The sequence below is a fragment of the Verticillium nonalfalfae genome (assembly GCF_003724135.2).
Source record: "Verticillium nonalfalfae strain VnAa140/NRRL 66861 chromosome Unknown scaffold_145, whole genome shotgun sequence".
NCBI classification, from domain to species: Eukaryota; Fungi; Ascomycota; class Sordariomycetes; order Glomerellales; family Plectosphaerellaceae; genus Verticillium; species Verticillium nonalfalfae.
In genome coordinates this window covers 19,331-37,338 of record NW_021167370.1, presented here as the reverse complement: position 1 = coordinate 37,338, position 18,008 = coordinate 19,331, and the positions used below count along the sequence as shown (strand labels likewise).

Genomic DNA, 18,008 nt, shown 5'->3' with positions numbered 1-18,008 from the left:
AGTTGCTGCTCACCGCTAGAATCCGTGCCGCGTCGTCAGTTTCGCACGCCATCGCGCAAGACATGCCTTCGTGGCAGTCGTCTTAGGCACGGGCTTCGCTGTTAGGCCACCTCCTCGCTGTAACTCACCCCCTTCGTTCTGATCGTTGCCTGGACGCGCGTCTGCAATCACTTCGCATATTCGAGGACGTTCGTTTGGGAACTGCTCACGCAGCCAACCAACTGTGGCGTTCGTTATGCTGTCCGGCAGGGAAGCGAGCTCATCGCAGGCCTTCGCCCACGTCATGGCCGCCTCGGCCTCATGGCACGAATCCTTCATCCGTAGCTGGAGCATGTGCTTCCACTCGTGATCCGGCCTGGCTCCACACGCGAGCCTCAGCTGGACATACTCCCACCACATCGGATAGAACCCCGCCGTCGCAAAGTCGATGATCCCGGTGAGGTTCCCATCCTCCACCATAATGTTGTACACATGAAGGTCGCCATGCGAGAACGTCCAAGGCCGACAGTCCGGCATATTCCGCCACAGCATATCGCGGACCGCCCCAGGAAAACCGCCCCTCGCATCCTCAAAGTAGGCGAACAGCTCGCGCTTGCGCCGAAAGGGGCCCCACGGCGTGAATCCTGCCGACCACCAACGGAGAGATTCGACTGGGCCACCGGTGACGCTGCACATCTTGCCGCTCGTCAAGGTGCGCCACTGCTCGACCACCGCAACGACTTGGTCCAGTATCCGGACCTTGGTAGATAGGTCGAGCTCGTGCCACACCGCGCCGAGGGTCTGGCCGGGCACACGGTCCTGGACAATGTACCGCCTGCCGCCCGTCTCCCACGTGGCCTTGACATCGGGCGTGGGCAGCTCGGGCACCTTCCTGCGGAGGAAGCGGAGTGTGTCGACCTCGTTGCTGCCCTGCGCGGCCGAGCTGTCTTTGAGAAGGGTGTCGGCGCCGATGGTCCAGGTCGCGATGTCGCGGCCGACGAAGTCGAGCGCCAGCTGGGATCTGTACTTGGTTTGATCTTGGTAGGCGCGCTGCGGGGTGTAGCCGCAGCCTGCGCAGGGGGTTTGGTCGCGTCGTGGGAGGATACTTGTAGAGGCCTCTGTCGTCGAGGAAGGATCTTGGGTAGACATGATTGTCGAAGACCGTGGCTCTTGACGGCGAGGGTCTAGTACGTAAGCTGCTGATGGGAACTTGGCAGTGATGATATTGAGATAAAATGCCAGCGCATCATGAACCAACATCAGACATTTAAGCCCATGCGTGGCACTAGATGATATACAATGGACGGGAAGGCACACATCTCGTTAGACTCAGTGTGGTAAATGTTTTCACTTGATCGTCGCGGCAACACCTTGAGGCGGTGTTTAGCGGGCATCACACCTCCCTTGCGCAGTGTATACCTTGCTCCATGGAAGGGACGTTAGAAAGCTTTCCCGTATTACAATGATTTGAATTGCATTTGCACCAAGGAGATTTTTATAATTCAAAGACTGGATCCCATCCTAGCTTGACCAGTTGCATTATTGTATTTAGGCTTGAACAAAGATTGATAGAAGTTGATCAGCCTGGACCTCTCATCGAGAGGCTTTGACGGATATCGCGGGCGTTCAAAGAATGGTTCTTGGTTATATTGTCATCAGTGTTGGAAGTCGTGTTAGATTAATAGTAGAAACCACTCATGCAGCCTCACTTGCAGAACAGACCAAGCAATGGAGTTCTTCAACCCAAGTTATAAGGCTAGAAGTCACTCGGTATACCTTTTCTGTGATTCTTCATCGCAGATTGCAAACTAGTACCAAAAGCTAGTTTGAATGAATGACTCATTTGCTGATTTTCAGTTTCTACATTTGCGACTGACTTCGAAAGCGGCTCTAAAATACCATGATATCCGTCGCACAAGGCCTCAGTAAGTCTTGTATTCAGATCTGATTATATGTATTTGTAGATGCAAGTGTTTTAGAGAAGAATGGGGATATCCTCACCTCACACCCAGGAGGCTTAATAGAGTGCCCCTCTTGCACGGAGATATTTCACAATATCCTCCCTCCTAATTCGAGAGGCCTCTATAAGTGCTGTACTTCCAGCTGAATTCCGGATGTCTGTAGCGGCGCCATGCTCTAGAAGAGCCTGTACAGCCCCCGTGCAGCCAAGTCGAGAGGCCCATATAAGTGCAGTAGCCCCAGAGCGATCCTGGAGGTCTATAGCTGCCCCTTTCTCTAAAAGAAGCTCTATAGTCTGCACGGGTCTAAAAAGAGAGGCTTGGATAAGTGCAGTACTTCCAGCTGAATTCCGGATGTCTGTAGCGGCGCCATGCTCTAGAAGGTGTATAGGCCCCGTATGGCCGAATCGAGAGGCCCACATGAGTGCTGTACTTCCAGCTGAATTCCGCATGTCTATAGAGGCGCCATGCTCTAGAAGAATCTGTACAGCCCCTGTGCAGCCAAGTCGAGAGGCCCACATAAGTGCAGTATCCCCAGCATTATTCTGGAGGTTTATTGCTGCCCCCTTCTCTAAAAGAAGCTGTATAGCCTCCTCGTAGCCATGAGAAGCGGCCCTGATAAGTGCGGTATCCCCAGCATTATTCTGGAGGTTTATTGCTGCCCCTTTCTCTAAAAGATGCCGCACAGTACCATAATTACCGGCTCTTGAGGCCATTAGAACCAGCGAATTCATATCTCCGTCCAGAATATCTATATCCGCTCCACACCTATCCAGAAGTAGTGCCACAATAGGTTCTAAACCTTGACTGCAAGCTTCGAATAGGTCAGAGCTGTGACACGATGCCCCGGCGTCTACAAGCAATTGGGCCATTGCCTCATGCTTACCCTTCAAAGCAAGTTCGAGTGGCCTAGAACCTCGTGTATCCTTCTCATCAGGATCTGATCCTCCTTGGATAAGCGCTTCTGCAATCTTTGTTCTGCCTTCCTGAGCAGCCCATGATAGCGGTGTTCGACCTCGGTATCCTACCATGTCCTTCATGAAGTTGATACCTTCGGACATGTCAACACCATCACAAGTAAGTGAGGGCAGGCCCAAAAGGGCTGCTGCGGCCCCCTTATGGCCGTTGGCCAACGCCGCGAAGAGTGGATATTGATATCGTTCCTTTTGAACGCGCATCGGTGACTCTGTCCACATACGCGCTCTTATCAACTTCTCCAGCCCTCTGTCCGCGAGTACATAAAGAGGTGTTGCGAATTCGCTAAATCGACGAGTCTTGCGAGTCTCGAAGTAATTAAGCCATCTGAGTCCGCCGGTACCATTGAAGAAATCGGATAAAAAATCACCCTGAGGCGCGAAAAGGGCCGCTGCATCAGCGTGACAAAGAACTTGCTGAATGGCATATTTGACAAACGATAACCTTGCAAGGTCTTTTGTTTCTGTTTCCCTGATAGACTTTGCTGGAGGGGGGCTGGTCATTACTATTGCTCTCTCATGAGCCTTATTGGTAGCTTGATGCCTGATTGCCCGGACTGTGGGATGATTCAGGTACGAGACGCATGCATTCTTCAGCCGTTCGTGGCTGGGTGCCTCCCATTCAAATCCAATCTCAGGCCATATGTCTTGTAGACCTTTGTCTTTGACTAAGAAGTCCCGCACCGACTCGTGAATGAATTGCACTGTTGGCTGCTTGGCCTTGGTGATTTCTGCAAGTCCTTTGGAAGAACTCGTGACGAGTTTGGAAGCTTCCGAATCTGAATTGTCTGGCAATTCCTCATCGACAAGACCTTTTCCTAGTAATGCTGCCCACATGGCATGCCGGAATTCTGTTGGAGAAAGTGGCCGCTTTGCGCAAAGAATCCATAGAATGCAGAGCAATAAGAACTCCGGTTTGTTTCCATCTCGAGTCAATATCCGCTTGAAGAGTTGGCTGAGCTCAGAGGGTATTTCTGATAACCTTTTCCGTAGGGCGAGGGCACCATGATTGCTTTCACTGTTCAATATCTCTACGACAAGGACGATCCACATGAAAATTCCGGAAGCCTTTTCAACAATCTGGGATCGTAGCTCCTCGGTAAGCGAATTCGGGACCATTAACCGGGACTTGACGTAACTTGCCAAGTCCTCCGAATGTCCTGCTTCGCCCTCAAGCGTAAGTATCGTCCCGCGACGAATCTCGATATAAGGGTATGGTCGACTTGAGAAACAAATCCGGAACTTTGTATCATCTTCGGTGGTGGACTCTGCAAGTTCCTCGAAGAATTGCACCATATCTCGTACTTGGAGCTCGTCGCATTCGTCAAGAGCGTCGATGAAGCAAATGAATGACCGATTGCCAAGCGCCATAACGGCGTTCTGGAGGAGCTCCTTCAAAGCATTGAGGCCAGGGCAGTCTTGCTGGTTCACAGGGATTACTTCAGAGTCCTCTAGGACAGACTGAAGATCCGGGACCTGTTCGAGGAGCTGGACCAGAAGTGATCGGTACATACCCAAAATTGACTTTTCCAGTTCCATGCCTCGAGCATTGAAGAAGAAGGAGGCAATACTTGTATCAGGGCTTCTATGCTTTTCTTTCATTCTTTGGTAAATAAATTTCATCATTGTCGACTTTCCGGCGCCTGCCTTGCCTCTCATCCACAAGAAGCCGTGGTCGTGTTTCTGCATCGCAGGATTGAGCCAGTCCAGGTAGGCAGGATGCTGGAGAAACCAGCGACAGGTTTTTCTGTGTGCTTGTTTGATAATCGCTTTGCGAGTCTCCAGATCGTCGAACCTGAGGACTTTAAGTAGTTCTTGGCGCCGAGTCAAGATATGACCGCCTGTGACACATTGCTTGTTAGTGAGGAATTGAAACTGATAGACACTGGAGTACTCACTGGCGGCCTCACTTGCGCCGGCGCTGGTAGGATGCATTGGATCATGGACGAGTTCCCTACGCCATACAGGAAGTCTCTCTACCAGTTCTCTCGCATATGCGGCTGCGGTCGCGGCAGCATAGTCTTGCCAACCTTTGTTCTTGTGCGAGTCAGAGTAATCGCAGATTCCTCGAATCGGCAAGCATTCCAGGTTATCCATCATGCCGGCGGACTCCATCTCGAAGCAAATTGCCGATAAATGTCTTGCAATATCGTCTCGAGTCTTCCCGTCCTTGATGACACTATTCCCTGACGCGATGACCCCATAGTGAATTCTGGGGTCCTGAATATCACGCCTGCCGCGCATTTGTAATTTCCCCAAATCGCAATCATGGCAATCTGCTGAATCGGCGGGATGTTCATATGCTGCTTGGAAAAGGTGATCAGGCTGAGTTGGGCGCGGGTGGTTCTGCAGCCTGTCATATAGGATGCGAACCATTCTAAGGCTCGAGGTTGCAGCCCCGTTGTTTACGCCTGGCTGCAGCCTATGACTTGCTTGTAAATCCGTGATGGCAGAACGTAGTCGTAACGAAGGAATTTTGGCGTCGGCTGTTGACTGAAACTGTCCCGCTGAGAGTATCTTACCCAAATCATACTGCATGACTCTGGTTCCGACGACGACATCGCCAAGGTATAAGTCGGCCATGCTGGGCGACCCGCCACCGATGCCCACCATCAAACTGACTATGACGCTCGGAAAGCTCCTCTTCAAGTCGGTTGCAACAAGTGCGGCATTACTATTGCCGTATTGTCGTGGAAGACACGTCATGACGATGTTCTGATGACCGATATGCCCCAGCACGTATTGGTTGTTGTCGCTTGCTGAGATGACTGGCGCTTGGTGCTCTTCGTCGAGCATGGCGCGCGACGCGGCGAGTTCAAGAGGAAGCGCACAAATCCAGGCTATTGTATATTTGTGCACCGCTGAGGAGGGGAGTGCGTCGTGCGGGGCTAGATTGCTGACAGCGTCAGCGCGGACGCTGATGTCAAACGCTTTCGGCCTCTTTGAATATTCCGACTGAGGTTCATCGTTGTGGTGTGGGCGTTTCGAGTTCATGGCTGGGCTCTATGTGGAGTGGATACAGATGGATGTGGTGGCGGTGGGATCCCGGTTGTGGCGAGGAGATCACGAACTTGGAGCCTTTAGATGCCGAGTCAAAATGTGTTTGTCACGTGGAAAAACAGGCTCCAGTCTTGTCCCTGTCCGCAAGGCTGTCACGAGGCGACAGGCGTCTGCTCGACGCCGAGGACTGATATGCGGTTGGGGCGAAGGGCGGCTAAAATACGCCCAACAGAGGCTATCTTGCGTTCAGGGGCGAATCAAAGCAAACATGACTTCGCGCACAGCACCCTATACCTGAATGACAGTTCCAGCTAACACTGAACCGACGAAATGGATGCTCCAAAGCCGCAATGCCCACGCAACAACGTAGGGAGCCTTGTAGTGCAAATGACTGCTGGCTGGGTAGCACCACAAGAACACCGAACACCGGGAATCTGACTGATCCCAAAGCGTCGCCTCCAGGTACTGCGGGACCCTGGCACATGATCCGTTGGTGGTGCTGCATTACCGACGATTGGGTGCCATGATGACCTCCAAAAGCCGTAGCCTTTTTGCTTACCCAGGTACTCACAACAATCAATTTAGTGTTCAACTCACTGTGCCTGGTCCGTCTGCGGATGCTAGTCTGGGTTTTCTAATGGGTATTCCAGGAACTCTTCAAAGGAGGTAAACCCAAACACTTCGCAAAGAGTTGTCCCACCTTCACCGACTTTTCCTTCCATTGAGTTTGTGTGGCTCTATCAACTACCATGATGGCGTCCGATGATAGACCGTTTCCTCCTGGGCTCGGTGTTGACGATATCGTCGCCTGGGGCAGTACCGGTCTCGTTGTCCTCGACTCAGCCATACCCTTGGGTATCGGAAGCCGCTATCAGATTGCGAGAGAACGGGAGATTTACAAGAGGTGTGCCGAAAGAGGGCCGCATCAGGTTATTCTTTCATATCACGGCGGATTTGGGGGTGGCGCAATCTTGTCTCGATTGTGCATCAAGAATCGATTTACAGTCTTTCGCGAAGCGGCAGGAGGTCAACTCAGCTCTTCGGCTCCACTGGATGACTCAAATAGCGGATTTTCTTGCGTTCATTCACGATGCTGGTATCATACACGGAGACCTTACACCTGCGAAAGTATATTTTTGGACGATGAGCTTGTTGCTAAGCTTTCCAACTCCGCAGGATCCTCAACCAATTCGCCGCCTCTCCTGACACAAGTCCCTCCGAGCTATCAGTACGACCCATTGTCGATAAATGGAGATAGGTTCGCATTCGCCGCCCTGATGTACGAGCTCAAGATCGGGAATAGACCTTATGCCAACCTCTGCGAGACTGATGTTAAGGCCCTGTTCGAGAAGGGGGGACTTCCTGACGTGGCCTCTCTCTGAAATCTGGAGAACATTTTCAAAATTTGTCAGATGGGAGGGTACGATTCAACGCAGTTGTAGCTCAAAGACCTCAAATGTCTGTATCCAGTATATCCCGCCCAGTGCTTTGAAGATAAAACCCCCTTGTGGGTCCTGGATACAACAGCCGCGCACTAACAAGGCGACACAATACTTAGGTCCTTGTCGTCCTTTTTCGGATTTCTTTTGGCCGGAATCATAGTTTCAGATCGACTGGAGCGCCTCAAAAGCTAGGAGAGAGAGACGGGACGGGGGGAAAATCCTGGACTGTACTGGCTTGTAAGCGCTTCCTTCGGAAGATTATTATTCAATCTTAGGAGCCATAATCCTATAGACATCAGCCCTCGCATGAGAGCTATTACCCGTAAGAGTGAATACACTATGAGGGACATTTTGGGCATTTGCCGGGCTTGGGGCTCTGTCCAAGCATAATCAGCTCGCCATTTTTTCCACTTACGGGAGTGGCGTCTTCGCATTTGAGACCACCTGGGGCAGCTTTGTCACATCTGCATCACTTTATAGCTGGACGAAGATGCTTAGGGATCGTCTCTCACTACTTATAGCTGAGCTTACAGTCTGAGAAGCCATACATGACTGACAACTTGATCAGCCGGAACTGAATATCGTAACCTCTGGTGATGGTATTGTTCTTAGTTGCGGAAACTTCAGGATGAAACGAGATAAAACAGGGTGCACAACCCCCATTTTCTGATTGACTGAATCCCCAGAGCGTCATCAAAGCTACGAGACGTGTTTCGCTTGTTTTTTGCCAGCCAAAGACTGAGAACACGAAAGTAGCATACAGTACTCTCGGCGAAGCAACTTCATGCTTTGCAGAGGCGCTGCTGATCAAACATTCCAAAACAAAGCCAAGCCCGATAACATAAAGAACCGCCGACCTTCTATGCCTTGTGACATCCCAGATATCTGCCTGAAATTTCTCGCAAACTTTCAGGTATGAGCCATCCAGAGGCGAAATTCGCTTCTTTTGAGCTGATACCTCGACCATCTACTCAAGAGATGCTCACTGGATAAAGCGTGATTGAACAGTATCAAAGGACTAGCCTGGAAGCCGAATTCTGATATTGAAGTGAAGCTTTTAGTGGGTATGTGTAATGATTGAGGATGCAGTGTATCCTCGAACATCGCCAGCAGGCTCCGATAAGGCTGTAGGACGTGACAATTATTGAGCCGGAAAATTGTGTATTGCTTCAGACTGATAAGTTCACATTTATAGCACTACTAATAATCATAGCCTCCCAACTGTGCCTTATAAGCGGTATCGCTAGAGTCTTTGGAGTCAGTTTACCTCGTTAGATAAGTGCAGTATATAGGAAACGCTAAGATCGGCAACGATGAACCCCGATCGGAGCCGGCTCGCCACATGGGTTCGGCGTGGCTGAGGCGTTCAGGCATCAGTTCTCCTCGTTTTGTCTCAAGCGAAGGGCGAGCAGTGCAGTTGAGCCAAGCAGGTGCGTAACAATCAGATCGAATAGCTCTACCGGGGTTGATGGTCAGTGCATCCGTGTCGTGCCGATCCCTTTGTGCCTCAACCCCGCATCCTCTGGGCCAGCGTGCTGCGAGCCAAGGCCCTATTCCCACCATCTTGTTCGCGTTCCCCTGCCACTCTCCGAGCAGCAGGACTACCACAGCCCGGATCATGAGAGACTGCCAACAGAATTTTGTAGGAATGAGCCCGGGGGTAGCTGAGCGAGCGGTGTAACATGACGACACGACCGCTTGCCTGTGTCAGTTCCCTGTTGGCGCTATCCCTCGGACCGCCCAATTTACGTCGCGACCCGTCTCCACGACTGGTAAGCCGCTCCAATTGTAGCCGATGGCGGATGGCTGCTAACTATTCTTGGACAAATCTCGGGGTATCTGCACTCAGGTCGCATCTTGGCGAAACCGAGCAGCCTAGAATATGGTCGACAGTGCAGAAACCTGCTGCCAACGCTTTCACCCGGCTGATGTCAACCGAAAGGGCATGGGCCAATTCTCCATCCTCTGTTTCTCAGCCTAGGACACCGGGGGTTTCGGAGCCGGCGACCAGGCGCGATCCCCAGACCTAGATCGCAGCCATCTCACCAACCAGACAGCTGCTGAAAGTGATAGGCAATACTATTTGCCGTTTGAGAACCACCGCTTAACCCCGCGAATTACACGCGACCACACTTTGCTCGCTCCCCCCAAACTGTCACCGTAACCCCAGATGTTCGGTCCGAACCCGGTTTTCCTGCACCTCAGCAAGCATCCGAACCAAGGAACGCTCCACGAGTCGTATCGTCTGGGGTCCCCAGGGGAAGCAAAATGGGGCCATGCGGGATGCCACAAGCTCATGAGGGGGGTTCCATCACCAGACGATCACCATGTGCATCGCACTGCAATGACGGCTCCGAGTTTCCGGGACGTGTATTTAAATACCGGCAAGATGCCTCTTCTGCTGATCATTCAGTTCAGGCTCCAGTAGCTGTTAATCCGATTCCGCTGCAGTGTTGCATGAAACATTGGTGCCCCCAGAGCCACATCAACAACCATGGCGAGCCCGCAAGATACCAAGACCGCTGCCCCGGTCGACGTCCCCAGCGACGAGAAGCAGCATGTTGCGCATGCCGATTCTCATGAAGACGACCTTGATCCGGTTGGCATTGCCGCCGAGATTGCGCACGAAGTTAATGAGAACAACTATTCACCATGGACCAAGTCCATGTTCCACCTCTATGGTGTCTTGTTCGTCGCATGTAAGTATTACCCAGCGTGACTGCCTTGGACAACCGGTGCCAGAGCTAACACCACTTTAGACTGCTGCGGTTGTCTCAACGGATACGATGGAAGTCTGATGGGCGGCCTGAACGGCATGGTGTCGTACCAAACCACCTTCAACATGACATCTGCTGGATCGGCCACGGGCCTTGTTTTCATGATCTACAACGTTGGCCAGCTGTCGGCCGCGCTCACTGTCCCCATCGCCACGGATCTCTTTGGCCGCCGCATTGCTATGTTTATGGGAGCCCTCATCATCATCCTCGGCACCTGCGTCCAGTAAGCTGCTCCATGGAAATGAACCAAGATTGTGTCGGAACTTGGCAACTAACCACAACACAGAGCAACGGCAAACACCATGAGCCAGTTCATGGGAGGTCGCTTCGTCCTTGGTTTCGGCGTCTCGTACTGTTGCATTGCTGCGCCAACCTACGTGAGCGAGCTTGCACACCCGAAGTGGCGTGGTACCTTGACTGGTCTCTACAACTGCATGTGGTAAGTCGTAACCATGCTGGGATGCGAACTCCGAAGACACATGCTTATACATTGTTACAGGCCTCTCGGTGCCATCATCTCGGGATGGACCGTGTACGGCGCCAGCTTCATCACCGGGAACAATGGATGGCGTATCCCGGTGTGGATCCAGCTTGTTACCTCCGGTATTGTCGCCAGCTTTGTCTACTTCCTCCCAGAGTCGGTGAGTCATTCGAAATCTCGATCAAAACGGCTGAGAGCTAACATGCGAATAGCCTCGATGGCTCATTGCCAACGACAAGCATGACGAAGCTGCTCGCATTCTCGCCAAGCTCCACGGCGAGGGCGACGTCGAGCACCCCATTGTTCAGCTGCAACTCAAGGAGATGATGGCTCAGATCTCGACCGAGGCCTCGGACAAGCGCTGGTGGGACTACAGGGAGCTTTACAACACGCACAGCGCCCGCCGTCGTCTCATCTGCGTGCTCGGCATGGCCATCATGGGCCAGGTACGTGATAAGAATTATCAGGCTGCAGTGTTCAGCGGTCATCTAACTTTTGCAGGCGTCCGGAAACTCTCTCGCGAGTTACTATCTCGTCACCATGATGAACACTGCCGGCATTAAGGACGAGAAGCTGGTTCTCGCCCTCAATGCTGTCAACTCGATGCTTGGTTTCGCCGGATCCATCGTCGGCGCCCGCCTCACCGATCGCGTCGGCCGTCGCCCTCTGCTGATTTACAGCATCCTGGCCGCCTCGGTCATCTTCGCCGTCATCACGGGCACGTCCAAGATGGCCGTCGACAACCCCGACAACACCAACGCCGCCAACGCCACCATCGCCTTCATCTTCCTCTTTGGCGTCGTCTTCTCCCTCGGCTGGACGGCCCAGCAGAGCATGTACATCGCCGAGACCCTGACCACGTCGACCCGCGCCAAGGGTACGGCCATTGGCAACTTTGCGTCGAGCGGCATCTCCATCGTGCTGGCCTACTCGTCCGGCCCCGCCTTTGAGCAGATCGGCTACTATTTCTACCTCGTCTTCGTGTTCTGGGACATTGCCGAGGCTGTCTTCATCTACTTCTTCTTCCCCGAGACGAAGGACCGCACACTCGAGGAGCTGAGCGAGGTGTTCGAGGCGCCGAACCCGGTCAAGAAGTCTCTGGAGCCCAGGTCTGCTTCGACTGTTATGGCGACGATGCACGTGCACGATGAGAAGCTGGTGCGCGACGTGTAGTTGGGGACGACTGATCTGTGGCAACGCGTGTGCGCCATGAAATATTTGATAGTCTATGAAGCGAATAAAGCTAATGATGGTTCGATGAACGTGCGCGTGACGGTCCTTGTGCTGCAACATGTCATGAATCTATACGTGAAGAAACCGGCAACGGCTTGATCCATTCCGTCACCACTTTGAACTTGTTCCATTAAAGTATGTGTCCGAGATTCTGCGAGACGTGCACATTAGCTTTCCCACAGCATCCACCGCAGGAGGCACGAGTATCGTGATAGCTGTTCGGATAAAAATTGACAGAGCCAAAAAGTCGGCAGCCAAAATAATTTGATTGCCGATAATCCAGTGTTGAGATGCGTGAACTGGGAATCGAACCCAGGGCTCCCCGATGGCAACGGAGAATTTTACCACTAAACCATTCACGCTTTGATGAATAATCACCTTTCTTCACCGTAATTATAATACTGAATCACCCGAGGTCTTCCAGGCGCAGAAGCGGGCATCGTGAGTATCATGCAGTCAGGGCGGAAGCGTGGGGTGTCAGAATGGTACGGCATGAGCATCAGCGTTCGCAGGGGCTACACGAACGTCTCTTCAGACCCCCATGAACTGGACAGACTTCGATGCGGCTGCTGGCAGCTCAATGACAGCTGCATTGTATCGTTTGTGGAGACAAAAGACGTTCTGCAAGTGGGTGGTTGATCATAAGCCTACTTCCGAAGCAGACGATGGCCCAACGAACTCGGTAAATTGAAATGCCCAGAGGACAGCAAAGTAGAAAAACGAAACTGACATGAACGATGAGTCATGCCTTCTGTGAGATTTGGTATTTCCAGAACGTAAAGTACACACTATGTAATCGTCTGACTAAATGATCCCGGCCGCTCTGAACTCGCCAAACGCCTCGAGCCAACCTTCCACCGGGTCCCTCTCTTCGTCAAAGCCTGTAGCTTTGAGTCTTTCCAGACTCAACTGCCTGTCAAAGGTCAACCACCAGCCCACGCTGTCCAGCCGCACGCTGCCAGCTCCCACGCCCTTCTCGGCTGCGTCTGCGAGGCCCCTCGTCGCGAAAAGGCGCTTGTGCTTCTCGACGTACTCGCCGGGCTTCAATGCCGCCGCATCGGCCTCGGGCCCAACGCCAATCAAGCCAAACCAGCCAGCGATACCGGGCCAGAGCTCGCGAAAGGTTGTTGGCCGTGCTCGGTCTGCCATGTTCACAATCTTCCCACCACATTCTGCCGGGTGCAGCGCGGCGTGGACGGATATCCTGCCGAGCGTCCGACTTGACACGGGCGTGAACAGTGCGTCGGATCCTGCTTCGCTGCCGGGGAACGGAACCTCGACTTCTCCAGATGATGCGTTGTTGAGGCGATACAGGGTGAGATACTGTGCCCAGTGGAGCGCCAGCGAAAAGGCCGAGCCGTTTGGTGAGAAGCCGACGACGGCGTCGGGGCAGACCTCGGTCCATGTCCACGACCGGCCTCTGCTGGCTCTCGTGAGAATCTGTCGAAACCACGGATAGGCGACCGTCTTGGCATAGTCCTCCGGCAGCGTGTCGGCCATGGATTCGACGAGGGGAGCCGTGAACGTGCCGCCGGGGTTGTAGATGCCATAGCCCTTGGCTTGTTGTCAGTCGCTGGGAGTGGAGTTTCGACACAGCTTCAGTGACCTACCCTTGTGCCGCCGGCGTAGACGATTGACTTGAGCTGGGGGCACAGCAGGTTGAGGGCGTCGGTTACACGCTGCATCATCCCGCAGTTCACGCGGCATTCTTCCCTGTGGTCATCGTTGACCGGGGAGAAGACTGTCCTCATGGTGTCAGAAAGATGGTAGTACAAGTGAAGCCATGATTTCTGTTGAGCATACCAAAATAGAACGCGTGCGTGACTTTTTCGATGCCAGGTGCCTTCTCCCGAAGTTGACGAGCCAGAGCGTCCGCATCACCGTCCAGCAAGTTGATCCCTGAAGCGATGTGCAGGTTGGGACGTGTGGATGATGCAGCTGGCCAGTGCAAAGCAGCCTCGGCGACTGGTCTGTTGATGACTGCCGTGACCTGGGAGAAAGTCTGCGGCGCGGGGTAGCCGGACAGGAGTTGGTCGACAGCTGCCCAGCCGAGCAGGCCTGCGGCGCCGAACACAAGGGCGTGGTTCTGGTCTGTCATGACGTTGGGGAAACTGATGATCTATGACAAGAAGATATTGATCTGGGTTGGATGTTTTTTTTTTTGCAATGGAATGCCGTTGAATGTATCCCAAAGATCCGGTAAGTCGCTCAAGAAGCCCGAGGCGCTAGCGGCGATGATTCATAGTGAGCCGCCGGCGGCCAGCGATCGCTTTCAGGGCCCCACGACGCTGGAGCGAGGCTGTCGGGGCGAAAGAAGGCGCTACGTCCCCTGGAAAGACACCAGACATCAACCACTCAACAACTTGTTGAACCCCAGCAACATGAATTATCATTAATATTATTCTAGAAGCAGAGCATCCCCAGACCCGAGATTCTCAAATCTACATGCCAGCTCTCCCCCCGGCAGACGCTGCTTCTCGGCCTCGACAGCATCCTGCAGCGTGAGCTGCTCCCGTTTCAGCAGCGGAGCCACGAGGCCCTTCCCCCCCTTGATCTCGTCGTGCGTCGCCACCCAATATTTCGCGCCGCTCTCGCTGGCAGCGCGAATGCCGTTCAGACCACCTAGGTTGAGCTGCCTCACCAAGCCCAGCGTGATGCTGTGGAGACCGTGCAGCAGGGCCAGTGTCCTGACGCCGGCCGCCTTGACGTGGGCGAGATCAGAGGCCTGCAGCCCGTGGGGCGTGTAGATGATGGCCTCGGGGCCTGATGCACCAGCGGCATCGATCTCAAATGTGACCATGAGGGCCGAGTGGAAATAGAGGGGATTGCTCTCTGTGATGATCCGGCTGATGCCGAGCCAGGAAGGTAGACCTGACTGGCGCAAGGCGTCCTGCCACTCCTTCGAGTCGGGGGAGAAGTGCGGCGTCGTGGTCACCGTTTCGAAATGTCCCCATGCGCGCACCATCTTGGCGGCCTTGGTTGTCGCGATGATGGGGATCGACGGCGGCAGCTCGAGGAGCGTCTCCTGGTGGCAGTGGTCCGTGAACTCGTGCGAGATGGCGACGGCATCGATAAAGGTATCAGGCCCTCCTCCTCCTCCTCCTCCTCCTTCTCGTCGTCCTCCATCACCAGCGTCACCATCTGGCCTCTCGACGGATGCGACGAGTGAGCTGAGCTCGTGCGTCGTCTGGACGCTCGACGCGACGACGTGCCACTGCCTCGAGAACCACGATGCGACGTCAGATTGAGAGCCCCGAAGCCATGGGTCGATCAGCAGGTTGAAGCGGCTGCGGCCCGGTGGCGGTGTCTGGCCTTCTGGGTACGGCAGCTGCAGGAGCCATGTCGTGTCGGCGTTGAGGTGGATCAGGACAGGTCTAGGTGATTGCAGCGCCGCGCGCCATTGCGCCTTGTCGGTGATGTTGAACGTGTCCGCATTGGTGCGGTTGGCTTCCATCGGAGTAAGCAGCCTCTATTCTTGTGGAACCAGAGACAGAACGGAATACTTGCCAATGTGCGGCGCAACACTGGCGGAAATGGGCAGCGTTATGAGGTGGTGATTCGCCCACGTGCGGGGTGACGTCGACCATATTCCTTGCCCGAGGCCTGGCTATAATCAGCAGGCCATCGCCCCCTTTCGGCAAGAAAGTATATATAGCTGTCGTTCCACCATGCCTTCTGTGGACTTTATTTCTTTGTTTCAAACATCCACCGACTCCTCAATTGCCTGCCTTCTGATGAGTACACGTAGAAAGTCACGATACAACCATGACTACAAGGCTTGGTAAGACTGATGCTGGATGCCTTTCCAAAATTGAGTGTCACGACATCCGACAGTCGCATGTGCTTCACTTGGATTACACGTCAAGCTCGCTATCGTGACCTAAGGTTCACATCATGGCGTGTTCCCCTTGTGCCTTTTCCTGCCCATGTTCACGGCGGGCTCTGTACGATGCGATGTAACGTGTACTGGAGTCGGCTGGAAGCATAATCTTGACCTTCGATGAACTTGATTTGCTCGAACATTTGACTTTTCTCCCTGCATGATAACTCGTATACCTAGTAGCTGGAGCGCTGTCTCAAGTATAGACCCATGTGAAGCTGTCCGGGGCCTGGTCCCATCTTGAATTCCTCTCATATCGCAACGTCCGTAGCCCCAAACTCCAGGCTGAGCACGACTTGCCCCAGGCAACAGCGAGGCCGTCCGCTGCAGCCAGAGCGCCTCCTGTAACCTTGTTTTCCGCGGCCTCGGAGATTCTCCGACCACCCAGCACCCGCTCTCGACCCGCTTCACAGACAAAACTGACAAAAGTGCCAATCTGACGCGGCCGCCGCAGCGCTTGCTTCCTGCACCCCGCATGCCCAGACACGGAAGTTCCTCCCAGACGCCTGTACTGCAGATAGATCGCGCGAGTGCGGCCCCGTAATTCGCGTGATCACGAGAAGATCGGCAGCGGCCGCCCCCGCTTCCGGGGCCGCCTCGTAAGGCAGAGCGAGAGCGGGCCAGTGCCGGCGCTACTCATCATGCCACGCCCCGTGGGGAATGGGCCGGTCCGCCATGAGGGGGGCACTTTCTTGGTGAGAGGGCACGCAAAACCTGCTGGCCGATGAATCTTGCTGCCGTTTTCGGCCGGCTTGCGTCTTGATTGCTTTGTCCCATTGGTGCGCGTATGTGCCGTCGCAACATGGTACGGGGAATACGCGAATGTTGCCATGTCTCGCCTCGCTTGTCCCCGCTCGAGACGCTGTGATTTCGTTGGCTATGGCTAGGTGACAGTTGCTTGATCCTCTTGGCCGACCTGAGCCTTCAACTCATCTTGTCAACACGGCGAAGTCGACAATGTGACTGCACGAGACGCCGGCGCGCGCTTGGCTCACTCCAGCTGCTATGATGTTTTGTGAAAATAAACGGGCTTTGGACACAGCTTCCTTATAATTTGAGGAAGGACGAGACTAAACCTTAGAGACATGGACCTCTGACTGGAAGCCCCTTCCAACAATGCTGACAGCGCAGAATGTAGCCCTAGCCGGCGAAGATCACCGGAACAGTCCTTCATTTGCCAAGAATGACACTGTCAGACTATGACGAGAAAACAAAGTCCCATCACTGGCCTACATCACCCGGCTGTGGCGGCAACAGAACTGGACAATGTGTCTATGACTGTTCCGTTTGCGTGTTGTGCCCTTCTGCCAAGGAGGCTCATCGGTGGAGTTTCGAATCCTACGGCAATCGTTTCCTCTTGTGATACTTTTCACGCCGTCTCCATCACTACTCCTCATGTTGCGATGCATGAAAGTGGTGATGAGGCTTCTGTTTGGCCCCTTATGCGACCATGAACTGATCCATAGCTAGACGGAACAGGCAGCTGGACCTTTCTGATGACAGACGTAGGGTCGCGAGCCAAGACGTGTGACGGGACATACCTGACATCGCCTGAGGACTTGGTCGGATACTAGACCGGAGGCATGTCCACGATGGAGTCTCGAGGTATAAATACAGCACCTGTCGTCGTCTTTCTGATCTCATGTCTCCTCTCTTCATCACGCTCAACACGATCACATTCACAAACCACAAAGCATTCCAGACCGTACACAAAGCCAACCAGAGTTTTCCCTCCTCAACACATCAAAATGAAGGCCGCCACCATCATCGCTACCATTTTCGCCGGAGTCGTCATGGCCTCTCCCGTCGCCAACAAGGCCAGCGGAGCCGGCGAGGCCAATATTGAGAAGCGCTGCCTCTACGACAGCTGCCAGGACTGCTACAGCGCCACTCCTCCCCAGGGTCCCGGTAACATTGGCGCCTCGACCGGCCAGTAAGTTTTCTCTGAACATGGAAATTCTCCAGCGTGAGTACTCACAGTGTTACAGCATCATCTACTGCGCCACCTCCTGCTGCTAGACACCGCCAAAAGATGGACCTGCCGAGATAGTGGGACAACTTCATGCTCAGGACGACCTGGGGGCTCAGTACGGTTCGCTAAAGGAGTTTGAAGTGGGGTACGAGGGCAATCCATCAAGTTAGATTGCTTAGCTTGAATATCAAGATCAGTTGCCTCAGTTCCCATGGCCTATAAGCGCTTCCAAAGCTTTGCGAAGAATTTTGTCAAATCAAGGTAAACCCTATTTTTCAGGCCTTTCTCATGCCATGACATACGGAAAAGCCG

At 53.7% G+C, this 18,008-nt stretch overlaps 5 protein-coding genes and 1 non-coding gene across 6 annotated transcripts; 2 read left to right on the top strand and 4 right to left on the bottom strand.

Moving 5' to 3' along the window:
* Nucleotides 1–15: 15 nt before the first annotated feature.
* On the bottom strand, nucleotides 16–4,600 carry D7B24_001998 (uncharacterized protein; the record flags this gene model as incomplete). Its single annotated transcript, XM_028636214.1, has 3 exons — nucleotides 16–1,163; nucleotides 2,824–2,846; nucleotides 3,822–4,600. 3 exons carry the CDS (start codon nucleotides 4,598–4,600, stop codon nucleotides 16–18), a joined length of 1,950 nt encoding a protein of 649 aa, XP_028491502.1.
* Nucleotides 4,601–9,847: 5,247 nt separating this feature from the next.
* D7B24_001997 (uncharacterized protein) lies at nucleotides 9,848–11,784 on the top strand (the record flags this gene model as incomplete). The annotated part of the gene is made up of 6 exons (XM_028636213.1): nucleotides 9,848–10,052; nucleotides 10,113–10,353; nucleotides 10,417–10,569; nucleotides 10,630–10,771; nucleotides 10,824–11,057; nucleotides 11,113–11,784. 6 exons carry the CDS (start codon nucleotides 9,848–9,850, stop codon nucleotides 11,782–11,784), a joined length of 1,647 nt encoding a protein of 548 aa, XP_028491501.1.
* A 351-nt stretch (nucleotides 11,785–12,135) lies between these two features.
* Nucleotides 12,136–12,206, bottom strand: D7B24_001996. The gene has a single exon. It is a non-coding gene; the product is annotated as a tRNA-Gly (tRNA).
* Nucleotides 12,207–12,648: 442 nt separating this feature from the next.
* Nucleotides 12,649–13,942, bottom strand: D7B24_001995 (uncharacterized protein; the record flags this gene model as incomplete). Its single annotated transcript, XM_028636212.1, has 3 exons — nucleotides 12,649–13,398; nucleotides 13,455–13,585; nucleotides 13,648–13,942. 3 exons carry the CDS (start codon nucleotides 13,940–13,942, stop codon nucleotides 12,649–12,651), a joined length of 1,176 nt encoding a protein of 391 aa, XP_028491500.1.
* Nucleotides 13,943–14,242: 300 nt separating this feature from the next.
* D7B24_001994 (uncharacterized protein) lies at nucleotides 14,243–15,298 on the bottom strand (the record flags this gene model as incomplete). The annotated part of the gene is made up of 1 exon (XM_028636211.1): nucleotides 14,243–15,298. The coding sequence occupies one exon, from the start codon at nucleotides 15,296–15,298 to the stop codon at nucleotides 14,243–14,245; it is 1,056 nt and encodes a 351-aa protein (XP_028491499.1).
* A 2,174-nt stretch (nucleotides 15,299–17,472) lies between these two features.
* On the top strand, nucleotides 17,473–17,743 carry D7B24_001993 (uncharacterized protein; the record flags this gene model as incomplete). Its single annotated transcript, XM_028636210.1, has 2 exons — nucleotides 17,473–17,657; nucleotides 17,713–17,743. 2 exons carry the CDS (start codon nucleotides 17,473–17,475, stop codon nucleotides 17,741–17,743), a joined length of 216 nt encoding a protein of 71 aa, XP_028491498.1.
* Nucleotides 17,744–18,008: the final 265 nt, after the last annotated feature.